This window comes from Leptopilina heterotoma, unplaced genomic scaffold (genome assembly GCF_015476425.1).
Source record: "Leptopilina heterotoma isolate Lh14 unplaced genomic scaffold, ASM1547642v1 Lhet_282, whole genome shotgun sequence".
In the NCBI taxonomy this organism is placed as follows: domain Eukaryota; kingdom Metazoa; phylum Arthropoda; class Insecta; order Hymenoptera; family Figitidae; genus Leptopilina; species Leptopilina heterotoma.
Genome location: NW_025110989.1, coordinates 32,447 through 57,365, shown reverse-complemented (window position 1 = coordinate 57,365; position 24,919 = coordinate 32,447). Strand labels below are relative to the sequence as shown.

Below are 24,919 nucleotides of genomic sequence, written 5' to 3'. Positions count from 1 at the left end.
TTTTTCTAATCTTCAGGCTCGTTTTTTTTTATTTTATTTTTATTGGAAAGCTGAGGTTTTTTCCCAAAAAATTGTTAATTTTCAAAAAACCGATTTTTTTTGTTTTCGAGAAATTAAATATTGAATACAGCGCGCCACGTTAGCGCGCGGACGCTCTGCGCTGCGCCGCTGTACTGTACGGTGCATAACGAACTTCAGATTACTGGCGATGGGTGTGTAAAGATTATAAAAGTTATAAAAGGTAGTTTGAACTTCTCTCTGCATTTTACAGGGTTGAGACTGCCATTAAAATAGTATAATGCCTGCATTACTATTATTTTTTTAATTTTGTATTTTTTTGTAGCCCTGCTTAGCAATATTTATTATTGCAGTTTTCTAATTTTTGTTTTTTATTTGGCGTAGGAAAATCATAATCTGAATTACTGCCTGTATCTACTTTTTCACAAGAAGGGTAAGAATTTATGAAGTGAGCCCCTAGTTTTCATTGGCTCGGTGAATTTTTCTCATTCTTATATGTTTCGATAGCGTTTGATAGTTTAATAAAAACCTGTAAATAGTTTTCCTAAGTTCGACTATTTGACAAAGTTATTTAAGGTCAAAATTATTTGTAGCGTTTTAGTAAATAGCTAATTACTCGCGATCGGATGAACCGATTTTAATAAAAATTGGAGGAGAGATTACCTGAGGAATTGTACTTTAGATAAATGATGAAAATTTTAATTAAAAAATAGAATTTGTTTAAATAAATTAACTTTTTAATTTTAGGGGTTAAAAAAAATTTATTCTCCATCTTTTTTTGGATTTTTTTTAATAATCAAATAGAGAATACTTTTATGATTTTATTTGAACAATAAAAAAGTAGGATTCTCTATCATTTTAGAAAATATAATATTTTTAGTTACAAAATTTTTTTAAAAGTTAAAGATATGTGAAGCAAAACGAATGAATTTGTGTCGATTTTATGCTTTTACGTATATAATTATGTATTATTGTTAATATGTAATTTTTTGGTCAAAGTTGTCGAGTTTAGTTTATTCATTTAATTTGCTTCAAATCTCTTTCACTTTTCAAAAATTTTTGTAACTAAAAATATTATATTTTCTAAAGTGATAGAGAATCCTACTTTTTTATTGTTCAAATAAAATCATAAAAGTATTCTCTATTTGATTATTAAAAAAAATTAAAAAAAATATGGAGAATGAATTTTTAACCCCAAAAATTAAAAAGTTAATTTTGTTAAACAAATTACATTTTTTAATTAGAATTTTGACCATTTATCTAAAGTACAATTCTTCAGGTAATTTCTTCTCCAATTTTTATTAAAATCGGTTTACCCAATCGCGAGTAGTTAACTATTTACTAAAACGCTACAAATAATTTTGACCTTAAATAACTTTGACAAATAGTCGAATTTTGGAAAACTATTTACAGGTTTTTATTATACCATCATACGCTATCGAAACATATAAGAATGAGAAAAATTCACCGACCCAATGAAGTTCAAACTACCTTTTATTAACTTTTATAATCTTTACACACCCATCGCCAGTAATCTGAAGTTCGTTATGCACCGTACAGTACAGCGGCGCAGCGCAGAGCGTCCCCGCGCTAACGTGGCGCGCTGTATTCAATATTTAATTTCTCGAAAACAAAAAAAATCGGTTTTCTGAAAATTAACAATTTTTTGGGAGAAAACCTCAGCTTTCCAATAAAAATAAAATAAAAAAACGAGCCCGAAGATTAGAAAAATTAAATTTTATCCTTAATTTTCAAAAATTTTGGTCAAAATCAAAAAATTTTTAAAAATAGACTACGGTAATCGAAAGCTTATGAAAAAACATAAAGATACCATATTCGAAAATTATTTTTCATCGTTTCGTTTAAATACAATAAATAAACGAAGTAGTGCGTGTCACATGAAAACTCAAAACATCTACCCCCTCCACTTCTCATAATTTTTTATAAAATTCAAAAATATTTGGCTGATAAATTATTGACTTATAGGACAACTTATAAAAAAATTTGGGGATTGATTCATCAACACTTTTTTTTTGGATGGACATTTGACGTGAAAACCGCCACATTTATAATCACACCACAAAAAATTTTTAAAAAAGTACTTAAATAAATTAAAACAAAATAAATTAAAACTCTGCGTGTGAAGTCAAAATTAAAACTGAACTCCAAACCGCTCCAAACACTATCGATTCTGTACATTAATTGTTAAATAAAGACAAAAACAAATAAGAAACAAAGAGTAGGCAAATGAGCAATCAACAGTATTATTAAATGGAAATAATTCAAAGTCATTTCGTATGAACTATCAAAATTATCTAAATCTTACTTTATTTAAACTATTACTTCCCTCTTTTATTATAAAAAACATTTCTGAGAAAAGTTTTTCCTTAGTGCGAATATGTAATGGTCTTTTTGTTTGTCCTATATAAGATTTCCCACAATTACATTGAAATTTATACACACAGTTGCATTGATTATGTCTCTCAAGCTTATCTTTCCCTAGTTTAATAAAATTATCTAGTTTTGAATTAACACTAAAAATTGTTTGAATATTAAATGTTTTCAATAATATTTTATGTTTTCTGAAATTGATTCATAATATGGAAAAACTATCTTTTTATCATTATTATTTTTATAGTTATCTTTAATATCACTAATTTGGTTATTATTTAAGAGGTTCCCATTGTTAATTTCTGAAATCCGTTTTAGTACATGTTGATTTATAAATTTATCAGGATAATTGTTTAGTTTTAAATCTAATTTAATTAAATTAATATTTTCATCATGAAAAGTTTTATTAGAAAGTTTTAATGCTGTATCAACTACATTTTTAATAATTGCAATTTTATGTTATTAAGGATGGTTGAAATAATAGTTCGAAAGTCTACCTGAATATGTATCTTTTCTGTACCAATTAATAATAATACCATCATCATTGTTGTTCCTAATAATTTTAATATTTGGAAAATTATTTTCTCTATTACATTCCAACTAGAGCTGTGCAAAATTCGAACCGAACCGAGTTTTGTTCGGTTTTCGACATTCGAACTGGGCGACTGAAATGTCGAATTTTATATTTCGACATTTTAGTGTACACGGAGAAAAAGGAATAGTTGACACATCCAGATACATGGATATCACAGCCATATTATATTGAAAAATACGGAATATCCATAGTTAAGGTTGCTGCATCCATATTCTATGGCTGGCTGTATATTGTTGGAGTAGCAAAAGATCTATGGTTGGGTGATCCATAGTAATGGAAATGGGAAACAAAAAAATTAGAATCACTCAATTAATTAAATTCTATGTCACTTGAGATATTTTATACACATTTTTGTTAATTAATACACACCACTTATTGAATAACCGCATGTTTACGAAATAAATTATTAATCGATGGGGGAGACACGAACCCTAGACCTAACGCATACTAAACACTAACGCTATCCACTACACTATACACGCAACTACAATATTTAAGCATATAATATTCCTTATATACTATACACATATTTCATGAAAATGAATTTACATAAACACTAATAGACAATAACGATAATAAATAATGAACAATTATAACACTATTTATACACAATAAACTCACAACGTGATTATATAGACGTGACAGGTACCGACGCGACTGACAAATTGAGACGACCATTTCTAAATGGATGACATGATAATGAATTGCGCGCAAAATGTATCGAAATGTTGTACTAACTATGGATCTCCCAACCAAAGTTTATATGGATGAGGCAGCCATATGTGAAAATCCATAGCATGAATTGTAAGCCCAACCATGCCTATGGATGTCACATCCATATTTGATTCAACAATATAATATGGCTCCCTCATCCATTGAATATGGAATGTGCTTCCATTCTAAAAGTTGTCTCTTCCATTGAATTGGATAACACAACAATATTCTGCTCAACAATATTTTTATGGATATCTCTTCCAAACCTTTTCTTTCCGTGTACTAAAACCGAACATAACTCGGTTCGGTTCGAATTTTGTAGTAACTCGAATGTCGAATTTTCGACATTCGAACTAAGCGAAAAAATTCGAACATTTTGGTTCGAATTATTTTGCACAGCTCTAATTGCAACTCATGAGTGAACTGCAATCTATCATGAAAGGAATTGAAGGCATCAATAATAATTTCAATTTTATTTTGTAAAACGCATAGAAATGTGTCATCAACATATCTCTTATATGAGATGATTTCAAAATCTAAATTTCTAATAATATATTCCTCCAAATCTTGCATAACAATATCTGCCAGGATTGGAGAAATAGAAGAACCCATAGGAGTACCAAACTTTTGTCTGTAAAATTTATTGTTAAATTGAAAATACATATTGTTCATGATAAAAACTATACTGTTTTTGAAATCATCTTTCGGAATTTTACTTTCTTTCTCAATCACTGTAAAAAGAAAGGTACTAATTTAGTGCCAATTTTGGGTACTAAATCATGATTTGGTTCTATTTTAATACCGAAAATCAGCTCTAATTAAGAACCTTTTATTTACAGTGATATAATGCCATCTGTCCTTAATTTCCTTTTTAGGGTTCCGTACCCGGTAGGAACCCTATTGGAACGGGTACAAAAATGACCATGTACCCCCCCCCTAGAACTCACAGTTTTACACCTAGAGAGCTAAAAATTGGTACACGTATGTATTTTCACGCGTAGATTACAGGAAAAATATAGCGAACGTGATTGGGATTGATCTTCATAGAGTTTTCGTCGAAAAACATCAAATTTTGGCCATTTTTCGCAAAAAAAGGCATGTACCCCCCCCCTAGCGCTCACAGTTTACAAAAATGGATTAAAGGAAAAATATAGCGAACACATTTAGTATTGATCTTCATTCTGTTTTTATCGAAAAAGTCAAAAATTTTGAAAATTTCGAAAAAAATGCATGTACCCCCCCCCTGGCGCCCACAGTTTTTTATCTGAAGAGCTAAAAATTGGCATACTTATTCGTTTTTACGCATAGATTACAGGAAAAATATAGCGGAAGTGATTAGAATTGATCTTCATGATGTTTTCATCGAAAAACTAAAATCTCTTTTTGAAAGCTCGAAAATTCTTTAACCGTTGCTGGTTCTCTCAATTCTTAATCTAGTGGACTGTCGCTATACATTTTTATTTATTTTTTCGTGTAGATTTCAAAAAACATACAGAAAAAATTATTGGAATTAATCTTCATATTTTTTTTTGCGAAAAACTAAAAAAATTTTTCGTTTTAAAAAAAAAGTGTGTACCCCCCCCCTTGGTTTTCAAAATTCTTGGCCTATTGGACTGCAGTTTTGCTTATTTTATGTATTTTCGTCAGTAGATTTCAGGAAAAATATAGCGAACCTGATTGGATTTGATCTTCATATTTTTTTCATCGAAAAACTTAAAGTTTTTAAAAATTTCGTCAAAAATGCGTGTTATTTACTATAGCGCCCACAGTTTTTTACCTGAAGAGATGAAAATTGGTACACTTTTGTATTTTCACGTGTAGATTACAGGTAAAATATAGTGGAAATGATTAGAATTGATCTTCATTGCGTTTTGAGCGAAAACCTAAATTTTTTTTTCAATTTTTGATAATAATTATACCTATGCTAGTTCTCTCAATTCTTAGTCTAGTGGACTGGCGTTATACATTTTTATTTATTTTTTCGTGTAGATTTCAACAAACATACAGAAAAAATTATTAAAATTCATCTTCATATTTTTTTTGCGAAAAACTAAAAAAAATTTTCGTTTTAAAAAAAAAAGTGTGTACCCCCACTTGGTTTTCACAATTCTTGGCCTATTGGACTGCAGTTTTGCTTATTTTATGTATTTCTGTCAATACAAATTTCTTTTTATTGAAAATTAATAAAATATTTATTCAATTAAAATTTTTACAAAAAGTAATATTTCCTGTTGAAATTTATTTTTTTTTTTAAATTAAATTTTTATTAAAAAATATCTTTAATAAAAAATTTTTATTATTATTTCTGTAAATATAAATTTTTTTTATTGAAAATTAAAAAAACATTTATTTAATCAAAATTTAACCAAAAATATTATTTTGTGTTGGAATTTATTGTTTCTTTAAAATAAATCTTTATTCCAAATTATTCAAAATTATCTTTACATAAACTTTTTATTATTATTATTTCTGTCAATATGTACAAATTTCTTTTTATTGAAAATTAAATTAATATTTATTCAATTAAAATTTTCATAAAAAGTAATATTTCCTGTTGAAATGTATTAATGCTTTTTAAAATCAAATTTATAAAATTAAATTATAATTTATTTTATTATTCATATTATATTTATTTATATTATTTATTTATTTAATTTCAATAACAGAAAATTTATTTGATTTAGTTTTATATTTAGTAATCATTATTAATTCACTATTTTTTAAAAATAATCTTTTAAAAAAATATTTAAAAATTAAATTTGTTCTTTTATTAATACAATCATTAAATATGATTTTGTTTATATTTTTAAAACAGAGTAACTTCAAATTGAATTGGAATTGATATATATTTATTTTTATAAGAAAGAAAATTAGAAGTTTTTATGGAGGGTACGGAACCCTAGGTTTTAGTACGAGTTCTACTCGCACTTGTCCGGTTTTTTGTATATTATTTAATAGGGTCAGATGGGGTAAAAAGAAACAAGGGGTAAATCAAAACAGTAGTTATTTCAGTTAAATAAAAAATTAAAAATCAAAGAAGACATCCTTTCACTTTGTTGACTCGCATTTGGAAAAAAATTAACTAAAAATTAATACTAAAATTTATAATTATCTCTTATTAATACTACAACAAAAATCAACTTTGATTTTTTTATTTTGAAAACTTTAATAAAAATAGGAGACTATTTCTATTTACCCCTAAAAACTGTAAATTCAGGGTATATAGAAACAGCAGAAATTTCAATAATATTTCTTATAATATAAATAAGAAAATTATTTCTATCAAATACAACACTATAATAAGAGAGAATAAGTGATAACGGGAGAGAATAAAGAGGCATTATTCCTGAACTGCCCCAAAAATAAAAAAAAGTTCTTGGATTTCCTTTATACTTTGGAAATATGTTACCCTAGTAGGTACAAGTTACTACACCAATTTACAGGTCCAACCCCCCACCCCAGTCAAAAGGGTGGGGGGTTGAAATTTCAGCTTCAACTCGAACATGCATTCTTTAAACATTTGTAGTTTCTACTTAAATTATTCAATTAAAAAAAGTAAGTAGTGTTTTAGAAAGGTTTTTTTGGGTACTTTTAAAATATTTTATTTATATAATAAAAAAAAAATTTTTTTGCAAAAATTTTTTAAAATAAATAGTTTTTTGCAATTTTGTGCAAGTTCGGTAGTTTTTATTTTCTTTTTAATAATCTCAAATGAAAGCTTGGGAATTCCCCTAAAAGAAGATATAAGTCTGAAAATGGGCCGAAACAATTTGCCAAAGATATAGTGTAATAAGTAAAATTTGTCCGTCCGCTCGCGCACTCCAGCGCGATGAACAGTTATTTTTCCATTACACATGATCGAAATCAATTTAAATTAGTCTAGTATGACCACCGGACAATTAATAAAGCATAATACAATTTATTTAAATTGTTGCAAACAATGTTAATTAACAAATAGATTACTTCGGACCTTCTTCATAAAAAAAATTGGTTTTTTTGCAGACAAGTTTAAAATTATGTCTAATTTAGTAAAAAACTATTTTACAGTTAAAAATTATCATTAATATTAACAATTACATAAACAATAATCAACTCCCTTTTGTATTTGTAAACATTTTCGTCATTTTTCAAACTTTAAATATTTATATCATATGTACATTCTTTCAAAAACTTAAAAAATTTATTTGCTTAAACAATTACATTTGTTATAAACAAATTTTTCATTTTTAAACAAATAATTAGCTTTTTTCATCAAACAAAATTTTTTCCTTTGTTTTTATATTTACTATCATAAAAAAGAACTCCTTAATGAAATGGGAATACTATAAATTATTCATTTAATTTTAATAAACATTATAAGTTAACAAATATTTAACTTTGTTCTTTTTTCACAGAAAAAATATATTTATTTATATGCATTTAAATGTAAACTGTTTTAACTGAATAATGGTTTACTTCATTAAAAATATAAATATTTCTTAACTTATAATGTTCGTTAGAATTAAATGAATAATTTATAGTATTCCCATTTCATTAAGGAGTTCTTTTTTATGATAGTAAATATAAAAAAAAGGAAAAAATTTTGTTTGATAAAAAAAGCTACTTATTTGTTTAAAAATGAAAAGTTTCTTTATAACAAATGTAATTGTTTAAGCTAATAAATTTTTTAAGTTTTTGAAAGAATGTACATATGATATAAATATTTAAAGTTTAAAAAATGACGAAAATGTTTACAAATACAAAAGGAAGTTGATTATTGTTTATATAATTGTTAATATTAATGATAATTTTTAACTGTAAAATAGTTTTTTACTAAATTAGACATAAATTTAAACTTGTCTGCAAAAAAACCAATTTTTTTTATGAAGAAGGTCCGAAGTAATCTATTTGTTAATTAACATTGTTTGCAACAATTTAAATAAATTGTATTATGCTTTATTAATTGTCCAGTGGTCATACTAGACTAATTTAAATTGATTTCGATCATGTGTGATGGAAAAATAAAAAAACTAACATGATTTTTTCTAAAAATATTGTAATTTGTCAAATTTTTGAGTAACAAGAAAAAAATAAACAATTAAAAATTCAAAAATCGACTTTGATGGATCTCTTAGTAATTTTAAATCAAGAACATCAACATCCGATAAAATTTGTAGTTTCTAGAAAATTTTCAATAGTAAGTTCAAAAAAAATCCCACTGTTCATCGCGCTGGAGTGCGCGAGCGGACGGACAAATTTTACTTATTACACTATATCTTTGGCAAATTGTTTCGGCCCATTTTCAGACTTATATCTTCTTTTAGGGGAATTCCCAAGCTTTCATTTGAGATTATTAAAAAGAAAATAAAAACTACCGAACTTGCACAAAATTGCAAAAAACTATTTATTTTAAAAAATTTTTGCAAAAAATTTTTTTTTTTATTATATAAATAAAATATTTTAAAAGTACCCAAAAAAACCTTTCTAAAACACTACTTACTTTTTTTAATTGAATAATTTAAGTAGAAACTACAAATGTTTAAAGAATGCATGTTCGAGTTGAAGCTGAAATTTCAACCCCCCACCCTTTTGATTGGGGTGGGGGGTTGGACCTGTAAATTGGTGTAGTAACTTGTACCTACTAGGGTAACATATTTCCAAATTATAAAGGAAATCCAAGAACTTTTTTTTATTTTTGGGGCAGTTCAGGAATAATGCCTCTTTATTCTCTCCCGTTATCTCTTATTCTCTCTTATTATAGTGTTGTATTTGATAGAAATAATTTTCTTATTTATATTATAAGAAATATTATTGAAATTTCTGCTGTTTCTATATACCCTGAATTTACAGTTTTTAGGGGTAAATAGAAATAGTCTCCTATTTTTATTAAAGTTTTCAAAATAAAAAAATCAAAGTTGATTTTTGTTGTAGTATTAATAAGAGATAATTATAAATTTTAGTATTAATTTTTAGTTAATTTTTTTCCAAATGCGAGTCAACAAAGTGCAAGGATGTCTTCTTTGATTTTTAATTTTTTATGCAATAGGAAATATTTTTGTATGTAGAGTAGAAGGGGGTAATGTAGTGCATTATTTTTTTGTAAATGTAGATGGAACTTTTCTTTGTCCAAAAAACTGAAGGCACTTTTTTTTGACATTCTAAAATTTGTGAGGCAATGTAGTGCACCACTTTATTAGTGAAATAAAAAGCAGAGAATATATTATAAACGATTTTATTTTATTAGTTATAATATTAGGAACATAAGAAACTTAAAAACTATAAACTAGTAGTGATGCCCACGAGACGAGACTTTGCATGTAAAAACCGAGACGAGATCGAGACTTTGCATGGTATCATCTCGTCTCGTGGACAGGACTATAAACTATAGATTTCTTTGGTCCTGTGTTAAATAAAACTAAAAGAAAACTGCAAAAATTTACTAAAAGAAAACATGGTTAAATAATACATATTTACGGTACTCTGTATAATTGCACTACAATGCCCCCAAGCACTTTCTTCACGTTTACTTCAATATCTCAATAAAAACAAAATTAAGCGTCAAAATTATATGGAAAAATCACTTTCCTGATACTTTTTTAACGAGCCTTACATTTTCTTCAAGTAACTAAAAAACGGAAATATGGTTTTAAAATCTAGTGTTTTTGAAGTGACGCCACAACTTCTTTTAGAAGAAACACAATCAAGCCAAAAAGCCATTAATATACTTTGATACTTTAAACCTACCATACAAACGGCAAGTAATTAAATTCATTCGTTTAGTCGGTAAAGCCAGTGCACTACATTACCCCCCTCTACTCTACTGCTGCTAATTGACAAACGGAAAAAGGAAAAATACTTAGAACTTGTTGGGGGTGAAATAAGCTTCAAGATGTAAGGCTGTATTTATTTTAAAAATTTTTTATTTAACTGAAATAACTACTGTTTCGATTTACCCCTTGTTTCTATTTACCCCATCTGACCGTACATCCTTATGTATGACTTAAATGACGGATCCAATATGATGAAAAAGAAAATTTTTTTATTTAAATTTTTTTTGCTTAATTCTTTTTTTCGTCTACCATATTGCATCCGCCATTTTTAATTTTGAAAAAATGATGTCATATTCGTAATCAGCGACCCCAAAAACCTCTCCGTAACGGTTTTCAAGCAAATCCAATGATTTTGAAAAAAAATGTGCGACATATTAGATCTGCCATTTTAAATTTTAAAAATCTGATTCCATATTCGTAATTAGCGACCTCAAAAACTCCCAAGTAACGATTTTAAAGGAAACCCGATGATTTTTTTTTAAAATTTCGAAACTTATGAAGAAAAACTTTAAATGCGTTCTTCTCAAAATGTTTTTTTTGATCTGGTAAGAGTGATATCTCGAGTTCTTCTAAAGCGATTTTAAAAAATCAAACAGCTTTTGATTCAGCGTCATCATGCCTATAAGTGGAACCTCAAAAACTGGAAAATTTCCAATTGAACCCCTTGATGCAAGAACCAGACATAGACCATTGAAATTAAATGGGCTGCGTCTGGTTCTTGCATCAAGGGGTTCAATTCCTTTTTTTTTATAAGAGAAATTCTGAATAAAAACACCTTTTTCTTGCATATTTTGGGGAAAAAGTACTCTAAAAAAAGGGGGGGAAAGAAAACTCCACTCTTTTGAGGTTCCACACCTAAAGAAATATCTAAAGGAGAGTTCAGAATAGAGTCGACGTCGGTATAAACGCGTTGATACTTACGCGTCGTCCTATGTATTCCATATGGAGATCACGTGACCAACGCGTTTCTACCGACGTTCACAAACCCTACTTCTGGACTCTCCTTAACGAAGAGAATGTCACTTCGTTTTTGGTTTTATCTATTTTAGAAAGTTTAGAATCGATCTTACCACCGAAAATGGGCAATTTCAAAAATGGCGTACACTACCGTCCACGAGTATCAGGACGATTACACGCGACTCTATAAAAAAAACATGCTTTCACTTTTTTAATCATATCTCGTAAATAAAAGGAGATACAAAAAAAACTTAAATACGGTTAGAAAGCTGATTAAATTTTGCGTAAAATAAGACGTCTTTGAAGTCAATTCGTTAACTATTTTTTGAGTTGTAGAGTGAGAAAGAAATTTAAAAAATTATCAAATTTTCTCATTTTGGTCTCTTGACTTCAACTTTATCAAAAATCTAGAAAAATTTGGACAAAATTTTTCTAAAAACACAGAAATCTTCGTTAGAATTTCATCTTTAGAATAATCCTTTGAAAATTAAAAAAGATTAATCCGTCTTTGATATATCATTAAAAATGTGAAGCCGTGTTTCGACCGATTCGTGCATTGAAATTCAACTGTGACGACTCGATTCTAGCTTCGCGTGGCTGCGAATATGAGAGAAAACAGAGACGGATTTATGCTGGGGAATAATAAATAATGATGTTTCACGAGTAATACAAAGAAACTCGAAAGTTCATCGTTCTCCCGCATGAAGTCGTCCCTGCTTTCTCTCTTATTTGAAACCGAGCGAAGACAGAATCGAGTTGTCAGAGTTTAATTCCAATGCACCAATCGTCGAAACTCGGCTTCACATTTTTAATGATATATCAAAGACGGATTAACCTTTTTTAATTTTCGAAGGCTTATTTTAAAGCTGAAATTCAAACGAAGATTTCTGTGTTTTTAGAAAAATTTTATCTAAATTTTTCTAGATTTCTGAAAAAGTTGAAGTCAAGAGACAAAAATGAGAAAATTTGATAATTTTTTTTATTTCTTTCTCATTCTACAACTCAAAAAATAGTTAACGAATTGACTTCAAACACGTCTTATTTTACAAAAAATTTAAACAGCTTTCTAACCGATTTTAAGTTCTTTTTGTATCTCCTTTTATTTACGAGATATGATTGAGAAAGTGATAGCATGTTTTTTCATAGAGTCGCGTGTAATCGTCCTGATACTCGTGGACGGTAGTGTATATCGCCGCCATTCTGAAATAAATTATTTATTACATGTAAAAGAAATTTTTTAAATAAATGTCATAGTTATTTTAATTATATATATACTAAAAAAGCCTTCTTTTTGCCTATTTTGAACTGGAATGTCTCCTTAATTTGAAACTCATTTTTAATAAATTGCAGCAAGCTTGATGCATGCTTCTAACAACCTTGCAACACACTTGCAGTAACATTTCTTATAAGCATGTAAAAAAGTTTCATGGCAAGTTTGCAGAAACCTTGCGTAGTAAGCATGCAGCAATGTTTCATGGTAAGATTGCAGGAACCTTTCACAGAAAAATTACAACAATCTTTTATGGAAAGTAAAATATACAGTGAACATTTTGCTATCTCAGACAAGCTTGCGGTAATCTTGCGCTGTAAGCTTGGCAAGATGTATGGAAAGCTTGCCGCAAGCTTACGTGTTATCTGGGTAATATTTACTTACTTGGATTTTCAATATTAAAAATGCATGGCGATTTCTGGCGTCCTACACTGTTACTAGCCCAACAAGCAAGAGTTTCAAAATCACTGTTGGTGTCTAGTTTAAAATTTATCGTACTTATAGTCTTGTTTTTATGCATTACACGAGAAATCCTGACAGGCAAAATGTCTCCTCTTGTGTTGTTGTGAGTCCAAGCAAATTTAATGTCATCTGTAGGATCAGCTTCCACTTCACAACGAAGATTGGTATGTTGTCCAGGTATTGCAGTAATATTTAATATCTCAAAGCCCTTTTTACATCTTGGTGCATCTATAAGAATGTATTACTCACATATATGTATACATAGCCTGAATGCAGAATATTTTTATTCTTTGGTGGTTAATAATAAAAGAAAACAATTTTTTGAGGTTCAAATTTCAAGAACATTGAATTAAAATGAAATAAATAAACAAATAAATATATTAATTAATGTAAGTAATTAACTATTAATCATTAATTATATTGAATCAATTAACAACGTTTAATTTTGTGTATCAAAGTAGCTGTTCTTTATCAGTTTATAACCATAATTGGCAAATAATATGCGAGAGGAAAATACTTTAAAGTGAAGACTATTACTTTTGATACAATATATAAGATGGAAATCTTTTGACGTTTTATTGAATACTTTTCAGCAATATTAACCAAAGCTATTAAAATTTTAAAATATCAAAATTTTGAAAGAGTTACATTTTTGATTTTTGGTAATAAATTGGCACTTCATTGTTTTTCTTTTTCTTTGACTTTTTGTAATGCTTTTCTTAAACGCATCTTTTGGTCCCTTTTGAAAATTCTTTCTACATGTTAGCCAAAGTTCGATTAGACATATTAAATGTTACGGCCGAACTCCGTAACTTTTCATATTGTTAATACCATTTTTAATTATATTTAAACTAAAATTACATGCAACAATTACACGCACCATGAGATTTTGTTAAACATCACAAAAACATTTACACAAAAAACAACCCTTTGTAATTTCACAAAAGGGACATTCTTCTTTTTGAATATCTTAATCCAAAATATTTTAATCGGATAAAGATCTAATTCTATATAAATAATATAGATTTAATGGAATTTAACATTCCTTTCAGTTTCACAATTTCGAGGTGAAAAACCTAAGAATATAATACGGTATTTCTTAATAAATTCCTTTTCTTGGACAAACAGTTTGTTGGCCCTTTTGAGGAATAGTTAGAAAATATGAAAAGTAAATTGCTCAATATGAGGAGTGGTGGATCTAAGTCACTGAACTCGGATCACGCCACTGCCTAAATCTGCAAGCTTGCAGAATTGGCTTAACAACAGTCACGTGCAATAAACTTAACATACGATTTCCCCACTAAATCGTCTTTCAATAAAATTGATTTATAAGTGTATTAATAAATAAAAGTTTTCGTTATTTATTATTACATTTTCTTTTTGTTATATTCTTACAGTTGGTGAACGTACGTTTTATATATTTTTTAGAATAGTTTTTAGTACAGAAAAATTGTTCCAAGTTTTTTGAATTTTATTATAAAAAGGCATATGTTATAAAATGTTTTTCCCTTATTATTTATTTATTTATAATGACAGAAACAAGTCCTTTGACTTAAGATTTATCATATGATTAAATAAAACAATGAAACATTCAAACTTTTATAAAATAAAATTTTTACTTTTATAAAGTTAGGACTTTAAAAACATTATAGAATGAGAATTATAATACTGCTTTTTAGAATATATTACGATTCAATTTTCTTCCATTTAAAGGCAAAACAATCTCGCATGTTGTACATGTATTGGCCGAATTATATTTAAAAATGATGTTTACGTGCAAGTAATTTAAAACATTATTTGCACAAGACTATATCACCACACCACCATCTTCACTTATGAACCCATAACGATTCAGTGGTAATTTTTGGATTTAATAAGGTTTAAGTAAGTGTGGGGCATAACATGCCCAACCACATATTCGCCGGGTTGAAAACACTATTCGTTTTATGATCAATCACGAAAATCTCTCCAAGGACCTTAGCCTCAATTTTTGACAAGGACAACAAACTTAAATTAAATTTACTCAGAACATCGCGTCCTGAAATTACAGAAACTTGTATTGTTTTATCTGGCACTACATAAACATTAATTTTACATTCAATATTATTAAATCTTACCTTTGCTGTTACAAATCCTACTAATACGCTGATATTAATTCCAGTGTAATCCTGAAGCAAATAAGAAGGACATGGCGGCAAACTCTTCGTTGGTACTTGACTCTCCTTAATGAAGCTGATAGGACTTCCGGTATCCAAAAGTGTGTCTAAAGATAAAACACGAGCCTCCTTTCGGATGTCAATCTCATATGCAATCATCTCGAAACACTGCTTTTTCAAGATGTTCTCCGAGTCAAGGTCATTATGTATATCCATTGACACATGTTCCTGAGACGTCAAATTGTTCCAGTCTTACCTCACCTGTTAATTGGGCAATATGAGAATTTGTACATTTGCCATTTGCATCACCGGTCACGTTTATGCTGAGAAGGGATTCATCGCTTATTTGATATTTATGGTAACTGTATGTATGATTGCAAATTTTTTTCGTAAACTCACGTCTCTAATTTGCTTTTCTTTTATCAGCGATTTATTTATTTATTTTTTCAAAATTTTATTTAACGTAAATTTTAGACAATTTTTTTCTCTCTTCTCGCAATTTTCGTTACATCGTTTTTCGATTCGAATTTAATTTGTGAAATTGTGTATGATCTTCAATTTGGATTGTTTATTTGTTGTGATGTAACAACCTTTGACTGTCTTCAGGGTTAATCGTTTTAATTTGATCAAAAATACGTCTGTTTTGAATACGTGTTTATTTTCAAAATTTAATTTGGAATTCTTTTGTCAATAAGACTTTCTTTTCGTTATCGATTTTAAATTTATTGTAAATTTTTTTTTCTTTTTTTTATATAATAATTTTCTTTTGTGAATTTATTTGAATTTAACCATCAATCTTTTCTTGTGTTGGTGCGCGATTTGGTTTTTCTTTTTATTCTCTTGAGTTTGATTTTCGCGTAATTTTTTTTCTTTGCTTTTACACAATGACTGACGACGATTCAAAGTTTGAGGGCGAACTCGCCCAAGGCAATGAGCGTTTCAAGGCATTACAGCAACAGATCAATAGAGTTTCAGAGAATTTTAAAAACTTACGGGAGGGGTCTCGCGTCGATGCTTATCGAAATCCCAAGCTTCCCCGTTTTATCTTTAACGACCCAGAATTTTGGTTCATGCAGATTGAGTCAGTTTTTTATAATTATCGAATCACAGTTGAATCTACAAAAGCTAACCATGTCATAGCTGAACTTGATCTAGAAATTTTTGTGTGTGCTCGGTACATTGTTTTGATTCGTCCAGTTCCTACCTATATTTTTAAGCAGCTCAAGAAGAGAATTGTTTCGACCTATTCCGTTTCTGCAGAGTCTCGATTGCGACAGCTTCTCAAGGGAGACTTTTCTACTGATGGCAAGCCATCTTTGCTTTTGACACGATTACGCGGTTTGGGTGATGCGAGTTGTAATGAGGAAATTATATAGTCGATCTTTCTTGATCGAATGCCTTCTGCAACGCGTGCTATTTTGTCTGTTTCGATGGTTACCAATCTTACAGAATTGGCTGAACTTGCTGATAGGGTTTATGAGGCAACTCGTGCTTCGGGTTCCATTTCTGCCGTTGATTCGTCATCGATTTTTCCAACTAAATCAAGTCCTGATGTGTTGTCAACTATTTTAAATCAGATTATTGACCTTCATACTCGAATTGAAGCCTTGAGCGTTGAGCCAATGCAGGTTGAGGGAAGTCGTTCTCGATCTAAAACTAGAAAAAATAATAATAGAAATCGTTCAGCATCTCATGATTCAAAACCCAATTGTTGGTATCATCATAAGTATGGTGATAAAGCCACTAAATGTAAAGAACCTTGTTCTTTTTATAAAAATTCGAATTTGAGAAAATCGTCGGAAAACTAGATACGCCTTTTCGTCTGGAGACCGCTGGTCTGGGCGTATCTTTTAAACGTCTCCACATCCGTGATCGTAAGTCTGGATTGCATTTCTTGATCGACACTGGTGCAGATATTTCGCTCCTTACAGTTTGGCCAAACTCTAGGCTCAAACCATCTGAAACATTTCTTTTTGCTGCCAATAACTCTAGAATATTGACTTATGGTGAGCAGCGTATGTCGTTTGGATCTTGGACTTAGACGAAATATTAGTTAGAATTTTTGTTTAGCTGCCGGCCCATATCCGATCATTGGAGCAGACTTATTGGCCCATCATCATCTTACAGTGGATCTTGGTCAGCGCAGATTAGTGGACTCTACCACGGATTTACAAAGCAATTTCGAGATTCGAAAGGTTTTCTTGTGCAGCATATCCACCATCGATCATCAGGCTCCTTTTGCGGAGAGTTTGGCAAGGTATCCGGAGATCACTGGTTCATCGCAGGGTATTCTCGATTCCACTCGGGACGTTTTCCATCACATCATCACTCATGGTCCTCCATTGGCTGAACGTGCTCGTCGACTTTCACCTGAAAAGTTTAAAGCTGCAAAGGCTCAGTTTAAAACCTGGATGGAACTGGGAATTTGACAACCGTCTAGTGCTTCTTGAGCTGCTCCACTCAATATGGTCTTAAAGAAGGATGATCAGTGGCGACCGTGCGGTGACTATCGTAGGCTCAATTCCGTGACGGAGCCGGATCGTTATCCGGTCCCTCATTTGCACGATTTTTCTGCTCAGCTCGCTGGTAAAGTCAGTCATCAGTAAACTCGATTTACATATGGCCTACAACCAGATCCCAATCGCTCCAGAAGATGTCCCAAAGACGGCTATTATCACGACGTTTGAACTCTTCGAGTTCACTATGATGACATTTGGCTTAAGGAATGCTAGTCAGACTTTTTAGCGATACATATCTCAAGCTCTTGGGGACTGAGATTATGTATACGTATACATAGACGATATTCTCATTGCCTCAACTAATTTTGTTGAGCATGAGAATCATCTCGATGAAGATTTTCGTCGACTTAAACATTTCGGCTTACGCGTAAATGTCAGCAAGTGTCAATTCGGACAGAGCGAATTGGAGTTTTTGGGCCATGTTGTTAGTCATCGAGGTTTTCGACCTACGTCTGAAAAAGTGGAAGCTATTAAATCTTATCCGAGACCAAAAACCATTACCGAACAACGTCGCTTTTTGGGTTTCCCTAATTTTTATCGTCGAAGTATTCATCATGCGGCTCACACTTTGGCACCTCTTAATGATTTGCTTGTCGGATCTAAGAAGAAGAATGATAAAACACCGTTGATTTGGACGCTTGAGGCTGATGCTGCTTTTGAGCAGATCAGGGACGTTGTAGCTAGGGCTGTACTTCTTTTTCATCCGGAGCCTAATGCTGACACTCGATTGATTACCGATGCTTCTGATTTTGGGATGGATACTGCCTTGGAGCAGTTCGTCTCGGAATCTTGAAGACCTTTGGCATTTTTTTCCAGAATTTTTGAGTCGATTAAACATTTTCGTCATTTTCTCGAGGGTCGTAACTTTCATATAGTTACTGATCATAAGCCACTCATTTTTGCTTATAAACAGCAGTCAGGAAAAGCATCTCCTCGTCAACAACGTCAACTTTCTTATATCTCTGAGTTTTCAACATCCATTGAGCATTGTCACGGATCGGACAAAGTTATCGCTGATGCGTTGTCAAGGATCGAGTCCATTGGTTTTGCTCCTGAGATCAGTTTATCCGAACTTGCTGCTGCCCAGGTTTCGGATGAGGGTTTGCGTTTTGGATCGTACCATCCGGAAGAAGTATGTTTGGCCAGAGATGCATAGACAGATTGCTCAGTTTTGCAGGAGTTGTATTGTTTGTCAAAGGGCAAAGGTGTCTAGGCACAACGTCTTGTAACCAGCTCAGTTCGTGGCTCCGAAATCCCGATTTGATCATGTCCACATGGACATAGTGGGTTCATTACCCGTGGATCATGAGTTTCGTTATTGCCTGACGATGATTGATCGTTTCTCTAGATAGCCTGAGGCCGTTCCCATCAAAAATATTGAGGCTGTTACCATCGCACACGCATTCACGAGTACCTGGATTTCGAGATTTGAAACGCCCCCAACGGTGACGACCGATCAGGGCACCCAATTCGAATCCAGGCTATTCACTGGCCTGCTTCAATTTTCCGGATGTCGCAGAGTTCGTCCCTCCGCTTACCATCCCGCATTCAACGGTATAGTGGAGCGTTGGCACAGATCTCTGAAGGCATCCATAATGTGCCATTCCTCATCTAGATGGACCACAGTTTTACCTGCTGACCTTTTGGGACTACGAACATCAGTCATGAACTGTGGGGCCTCTCCTGCTGAGTATGTTTTTGGGAGGGTGTTGCGTATTCCGGGCGAGTTCGTTCTCCCGGATAATTTTGCTTCAGATCCGTATTCATTTCTTAACGAATTCAAGACCCACATGCGCGAGGTCACTACAAGCGCAAGATTTTTGTTTACAAGGACATGTCAACTTGTTCACATGTTTTCGTTAGACTGGTTCGAGCTCTTAAGAAGCCTCTTCAATTTCCTTACGCCGGACCTTATCGAGTTGTTAATTGCACGTCTGAACGCGTCTTTGAGATTGATGTTGATGGCTCATTGAAGCAAATATCAGTCGAGAACCTCAAGCCAGCATATTCTGTCGTTGACTCGTCGGAAATTATTGAATCGGATTTGCCATCAACAATACCTGTTAATCTAAATTTTAATAAAAACAATTCTTCGGAAGCTGTTGACTCGGGTTTGTTGTCGTCAATTCCTGCTAACATTGAATCTAATAAAAATTATTTACTGTGTTCTCTGGAATTTTCAAAAAGTGAATTCGGCGATCCGTCGAAGGTCTCGAGACGTGAGGGGCGGGTTGAGTCGCGGGGACAGTCAGAGGTTGCAACAAAATTCGAATTACCTAATGTTAATATACCTACGTCAATTCAATGTAAACCAAAAAAATTCATTCCTAACATCCTAAGAAGGAAGGTAACTTTTAAGAATTAAATCTACCTTATTTTTGTTTCATTTTCTTTTTATTTTTACCAAAGTATTTATCAAGATGTAAATAACAAGACTGATTTTCGAAACAAACTACGTTATATACTTATATACTTAGGATGTAATATTTTTATACAAGTACCAAATTTTTTTTTTACGTAAAATTATTATTTACTTTATTTCTTTTTTTTGTATCATTATCAGTAAGAGGGGAGTGTGTGGCGGTCGGCTTAAGGTCTGACATTTGTACTATAGAACTTGCCTTTAAGTTCTCCCCACTTCGAGAGTGATTCAAGAATTGAATGAATGGAAGTGTGAGTGACGTTACTTGAGTTCGAGACTCTCAATCATCGACATGTTTGTTGAATTCTTTTTATAAAAACTGTTGTGAGAATAATTTTTGTTTCAAGTTACACTGAAAGAATTTTAGGCAGGCTGCTGGCTTTTCATGTCCGAAATTAGTGCCCCTTGCACAGGGCTCTCAGCTCACCTCAAAAAAGCGAGCATCTACTCCCGAAAGGTGAGCAGCTGCCCCTAAGGAGTTGCTGCTTACCTTTCGGGAGTAGATTCTCGCCTTTTTGAGGTTAACTGCGAGCTTGAGGCAGCGAGCTCTAGCGGCACTCATGTAAAGCCTGCAGCCTGCCCAAAATTCTTTTAGTGTACAAGAATAAATTTCTGTTGTCAAATGTTAATTTTGTGGTTAATTATTTGGTTAAATGGGAAACGACCTTTAATTGGCAATTTAATTGTCAATTTCCCACAAAACTATCATTACTTCGATTTTTTATATACTTTTTAAGATAAATTTTTAATACTACATATATTTTCTTTAATTATTTAATGTTGAATATAACTATCAAATTATCACAAATTATCTGGAATCACAGAAACATCGCTAGTGTAGAAAAAGTTCTTTGAATCTTGTGTTGCTACATCTAAAACGATTTTTTCCTTGATTTCATAGCGGCAAAATCGTCAATAGTTTTTGTAAAATGAATATGAGTGGATAATAAAGCATATATGTTTGCGCTTGCGCAAAATATGACTGGAATTGTAGTAAGGCGAAAACACAGCTCGTTGCCTGCTTGCAAGTGGATGGGACAAGGCGCACATATGAGAGAGCGATGAGAAAAATTTGAATTTTTTATCTCGCCTACTCTTATGCGTGTTCCTTATGCTATCTGCCCGCAGAAAAACAAGCAGTAGAGTTGTGTTTGCGCTTTTACATTGCCAAAGTTGTTTGGATTCTTTATTTTATTTTTAACAAAATTGTAAAACTAAAAAATGAAGTTTTCATGTCGATTCTATAAAGACTTCATTTGGCATCAAAGGCCCCGGTGCACCGCACCGCCTGCAACTACGTCGTTACGGCCCTAATTATAATTAAATTCAATTTAACTGTTGGGTTATATTTTAACGAACATGTGCTTTTTATTCTTTAAATAAAAACTCCGAATTAATAACAAAATAATAGAATTTATTTGTAACTTCAATAAACAATAAAGTTAACAATTTAATTTGTTGAAGAACTAATTTCGGATTATTAATATTAATTCCGATAATTACAGATATAAAATTCTCGTTATATTCGAATCAAGAAAACGTGGTAAACCGTACAAGGAAATCACACGAGGGAATCTAAAAATCTTTGTCATGCGCGATTGTCGTAGCAACGCACGACTTCACGAATACAAATATATATATGAAGTGGGGAAAAAAATATGTGTGTGCGTGTGTAAATGAAATTAAATATAGGTCCACTTGTAAGACGAAAGGTGTCTCGTAATGTACCGAAAAATCATATTCGATGATAAGACATTCGAATACACCACATAAGATTTTAAGGAAATATAAATTTGTTATTTTCAAAAAAATAGTTTATAAAATTTAATTTTAAGTTTAAAATGTATTAGAGTAGGAAAAAAACATTTAGAAGAACCTATAGAATCAACACAAAAAGACGAAAAATTTAGCGTTGGCTGCCTAACCGCACGAGTACTTTTTGAAGAAAACATTCACAAAACCCGTAATATTAAAAATATCGCAATTCCATTAACACCATCGTCTTTAGCACGAAATTCTGCATTGAAAATCACTTTATAAGAATTTAATTTGTGTAACTCTATTAACTGAAAACACAAAAATAACCCTCTAAAAAGTTACATCCAAAAAGTCTGTTTTCATAAATGATACAATAATGCCCACCTGTTAGCGACTAAGGTAAACACCATAAGCACTAGCCTGGCCGCGATTTGTTAAGATATTTTTTAATCTGGCGATATCAATGAGCGCCGGGCAGAAAAAGTTTCCTTTTTATCTAGAGAAATAAATATAAAAATAATAAAGTCGATCTGTAAATAATTAATGGACCCAAAAAACGTATTAATATTGTAGAAAAAGAGATTTTATTGCAATTTTGCAGTTTTTTAAATGTTTTTACAATATAAATTGCGGCTATAATATAATACACTAATATTTATATGTAATTGTATATTTATCGTTTGAATTAAAACGAGAAACAAATTACAGCGCTTAAGATTGTTCAGTCAATGACGATTTTGTATGTGACGGATATTTTTTCCGATATAAGTCTACAACTTGCAGTATGAACTGAGCCTCTTCTTCGTCGCGTGTTAAAATACGATTGTAATCTTTCATAAATTTAACGCCACGTTCTGCAGCATCATTAACTACGAATAAATTTTGGAAGAATTCCAAAGCAGTTTGATATTCTTCATTATCTTTTCATAACGATGGGTCCAGTTTGAAAAATTCAGTTTGAATTTCAAAATTGGAGAAGAGAAGTTTTATTTTGTGCGAAACAAAATCAGATAAATCGCAAGTCAACAAATGTTGCACATTTGGAAACGTTCGGTGTTTGATCAAAACCACTGTAGGATTCTTTGCTTTCAGACGATTAACCATTTTTCTTTTGATATCAAATGAAACATTTGGATCAAAAAATGCCAGTCCCACTGTTTCTGGAGTCAAATACCACAAGTGATTCTTAAACTTCTCAATTACCGATTGAGACACAACTTTATCGATTTTGGAAAAGTCGAAAGATTCGTGCAAAAAATTCAAATCTTGATTAGGACATTCAATGGGATTCGTGCATCCATACCAGGCCTTGATGTAAAGTTTAACTACAAAAATTGAGATGTCTCGAATACAATTAAGTTCTCTTGCAGTCAAATCAAATTGGTCACGAAATAGAAAAATTTTCAGACAGTAAATTGCCTTTGACATAAATCTTGCGTGAGATGTTGCACCACATGTTCGAAATGGACCGACATTTTCACCAAGGAATGTGATCGTAAGCTCCAAGAGTTCCTTATAATCACCGCGGATTTGACTTTTTTGCAGCTGATTTCGGCAAAACTGTTTTATTTCTGCACATTCATCGTCGGAAATTTTTGAGGTAACAATTTGATCATCAATACCGTAATTGAATTGACCTTGTTCCATATTATGCCACATGTCAGCAAATCGATTGAAAATTAAAGTTTCAGGTGCATTGCTTTTACCATACTTTTTTTCAAAAACATCTTTAAGTAAAATCTCACAGATGTGATGGCGGCATGCAAAACTTGCAGCCACAACATTTTCAGAAATTTCCCATTCCACTAGAGTATTGTAAACGGCTTGAGCGATATTCTCACCGGTACCCGATTCAATTTTGGGAGCACCCAAAAATTTAGACGTTCCATTGTAGCTAACAATAACTGCTATTCGATCCACACTGAATCTACCGACTAAATCGGCCAAAATTTTTCCATCCCAGTGAACCACCAAACGATTGTTGTTACTTAACTAATTCATGAAAAAAAGACAAAAATAAATTAACTTAATTACACAGTATACTTTATACGATATACATGTACGTGTGATACGTACGTTGTCAATGAACTCAGATTTTGCTTCACCATACTGATAGTGTCGATTTGTTTCACGTAATTGCTGCAAAGAAGTTCGATTCAGGACTAAATTTTCAGAGGGAATCTCTAAAGCATCTACCGTTGCCATCAAAATATGCATTGCCAGTCTGTCCGATACCTAAACACAAAAAAGGAAAAGAATTAGAAAATAATTCTTGCCATTAATGATCTCAATGTTTCTTTCTTATCGTTTTCACCTTCGCTTTATCAAGAGCAGAGCATAATCAAAGTAAAAAAAAGATAAAAATAATTATTATATAATTCACAATTTACAACTAAGCACCACTAACAATAAAATTACTCACCAGAATGTTCCAATTTCGATATTTCTTCATTTCTTAATTTCCGAGCATTTTCCTTTTCTTTCCTCAAATTAGATCTTTTTTCTTTGGATGCTAATTTCACATCAATTCCCAACATTGAACCAAGCCGTCCCTTCTGTCGCTGTTTTTCCAAGAATTCTTTGTCCTCTATATTTTTCATCGTAGTCAATGCATCGGCAGTAGCAATATCAAAAAGATCGTCTAACATACTTATGAAAATATCACATTTTTTCTTCATTCCGAGCGCCATTTTTTCAACCTTTACTTTATTTAAAATTTTCCATTCTTCGTACATTTTAAGAAGCTTGCCAGCACATTTATGGGATTCACGAGTTGGTATACGCGCTTGTTGCCAATATATCAAAACAGCATTAATCGTTAGACTTGCATTTTCTTTTGAGGTTAATT

The 24,919-nt window shown here is 31.3% G+C and overlaps 2 protein-coding genes across 4 annotated transcripts in view; one reads left to right on the top strand and one right to left on the bottom strand.

Moving 5' to 3' along the window:
* The window catches only part of LOC122504189, a 224,133-nt gene extending 208,430 nt beyond the window's left edge, over positions 1 to 15,703 (bottom strand). For 2 of the 3 annotated variants that reach the window (XR_006301816.1, XR_006301815.1), the window contains exons 1-2: positions 15,334 to 15,702; positions 13,139 to 13,444 (exon numbers count right to left, since the gene is read on the bottom strand). Coding sequence is in view for 1 of the 3 variants with exons in the window: in XM_043615126.1 (XP_043471061.1) it covers positions 13,139 to 13,274 (136 nt within the window). In the remaining 2 variants the exon portion in view is untranslated. Of the gene's footprint in view, positions 1 to 13,138; positions 13,445 to 15,333 lie in introns of all 3 variants that reach the window. The other variant, XM_043615126.1, reaches the window with a different exon arrangement.
* A 2,134-nt stretch (positions 15,704 to 17,837) lies between these two features.
* LOC122504188 lies at positions 17,838 to 22,859 on the top strand. The gene is made up of 6 exons (XM_043615124.1): positions 17,838 to 17,958; positions 18,170 to 18,665; positions 18,708 to 19,023; positions 19,244 to 19,581; positions 19,755 to 20,002; positions 22,780 to 22,859. Exons 1-6 carry the CDS (start codon positions 17,838 to 17,840, stop codon positions 22,857 to 22,859), a joined length of 1,599 nt encoding a protein of 532 aa, XP_043471059.1.
* Positions 22,860 to 24,919: the final 2,060 nt, after the last annotated feature.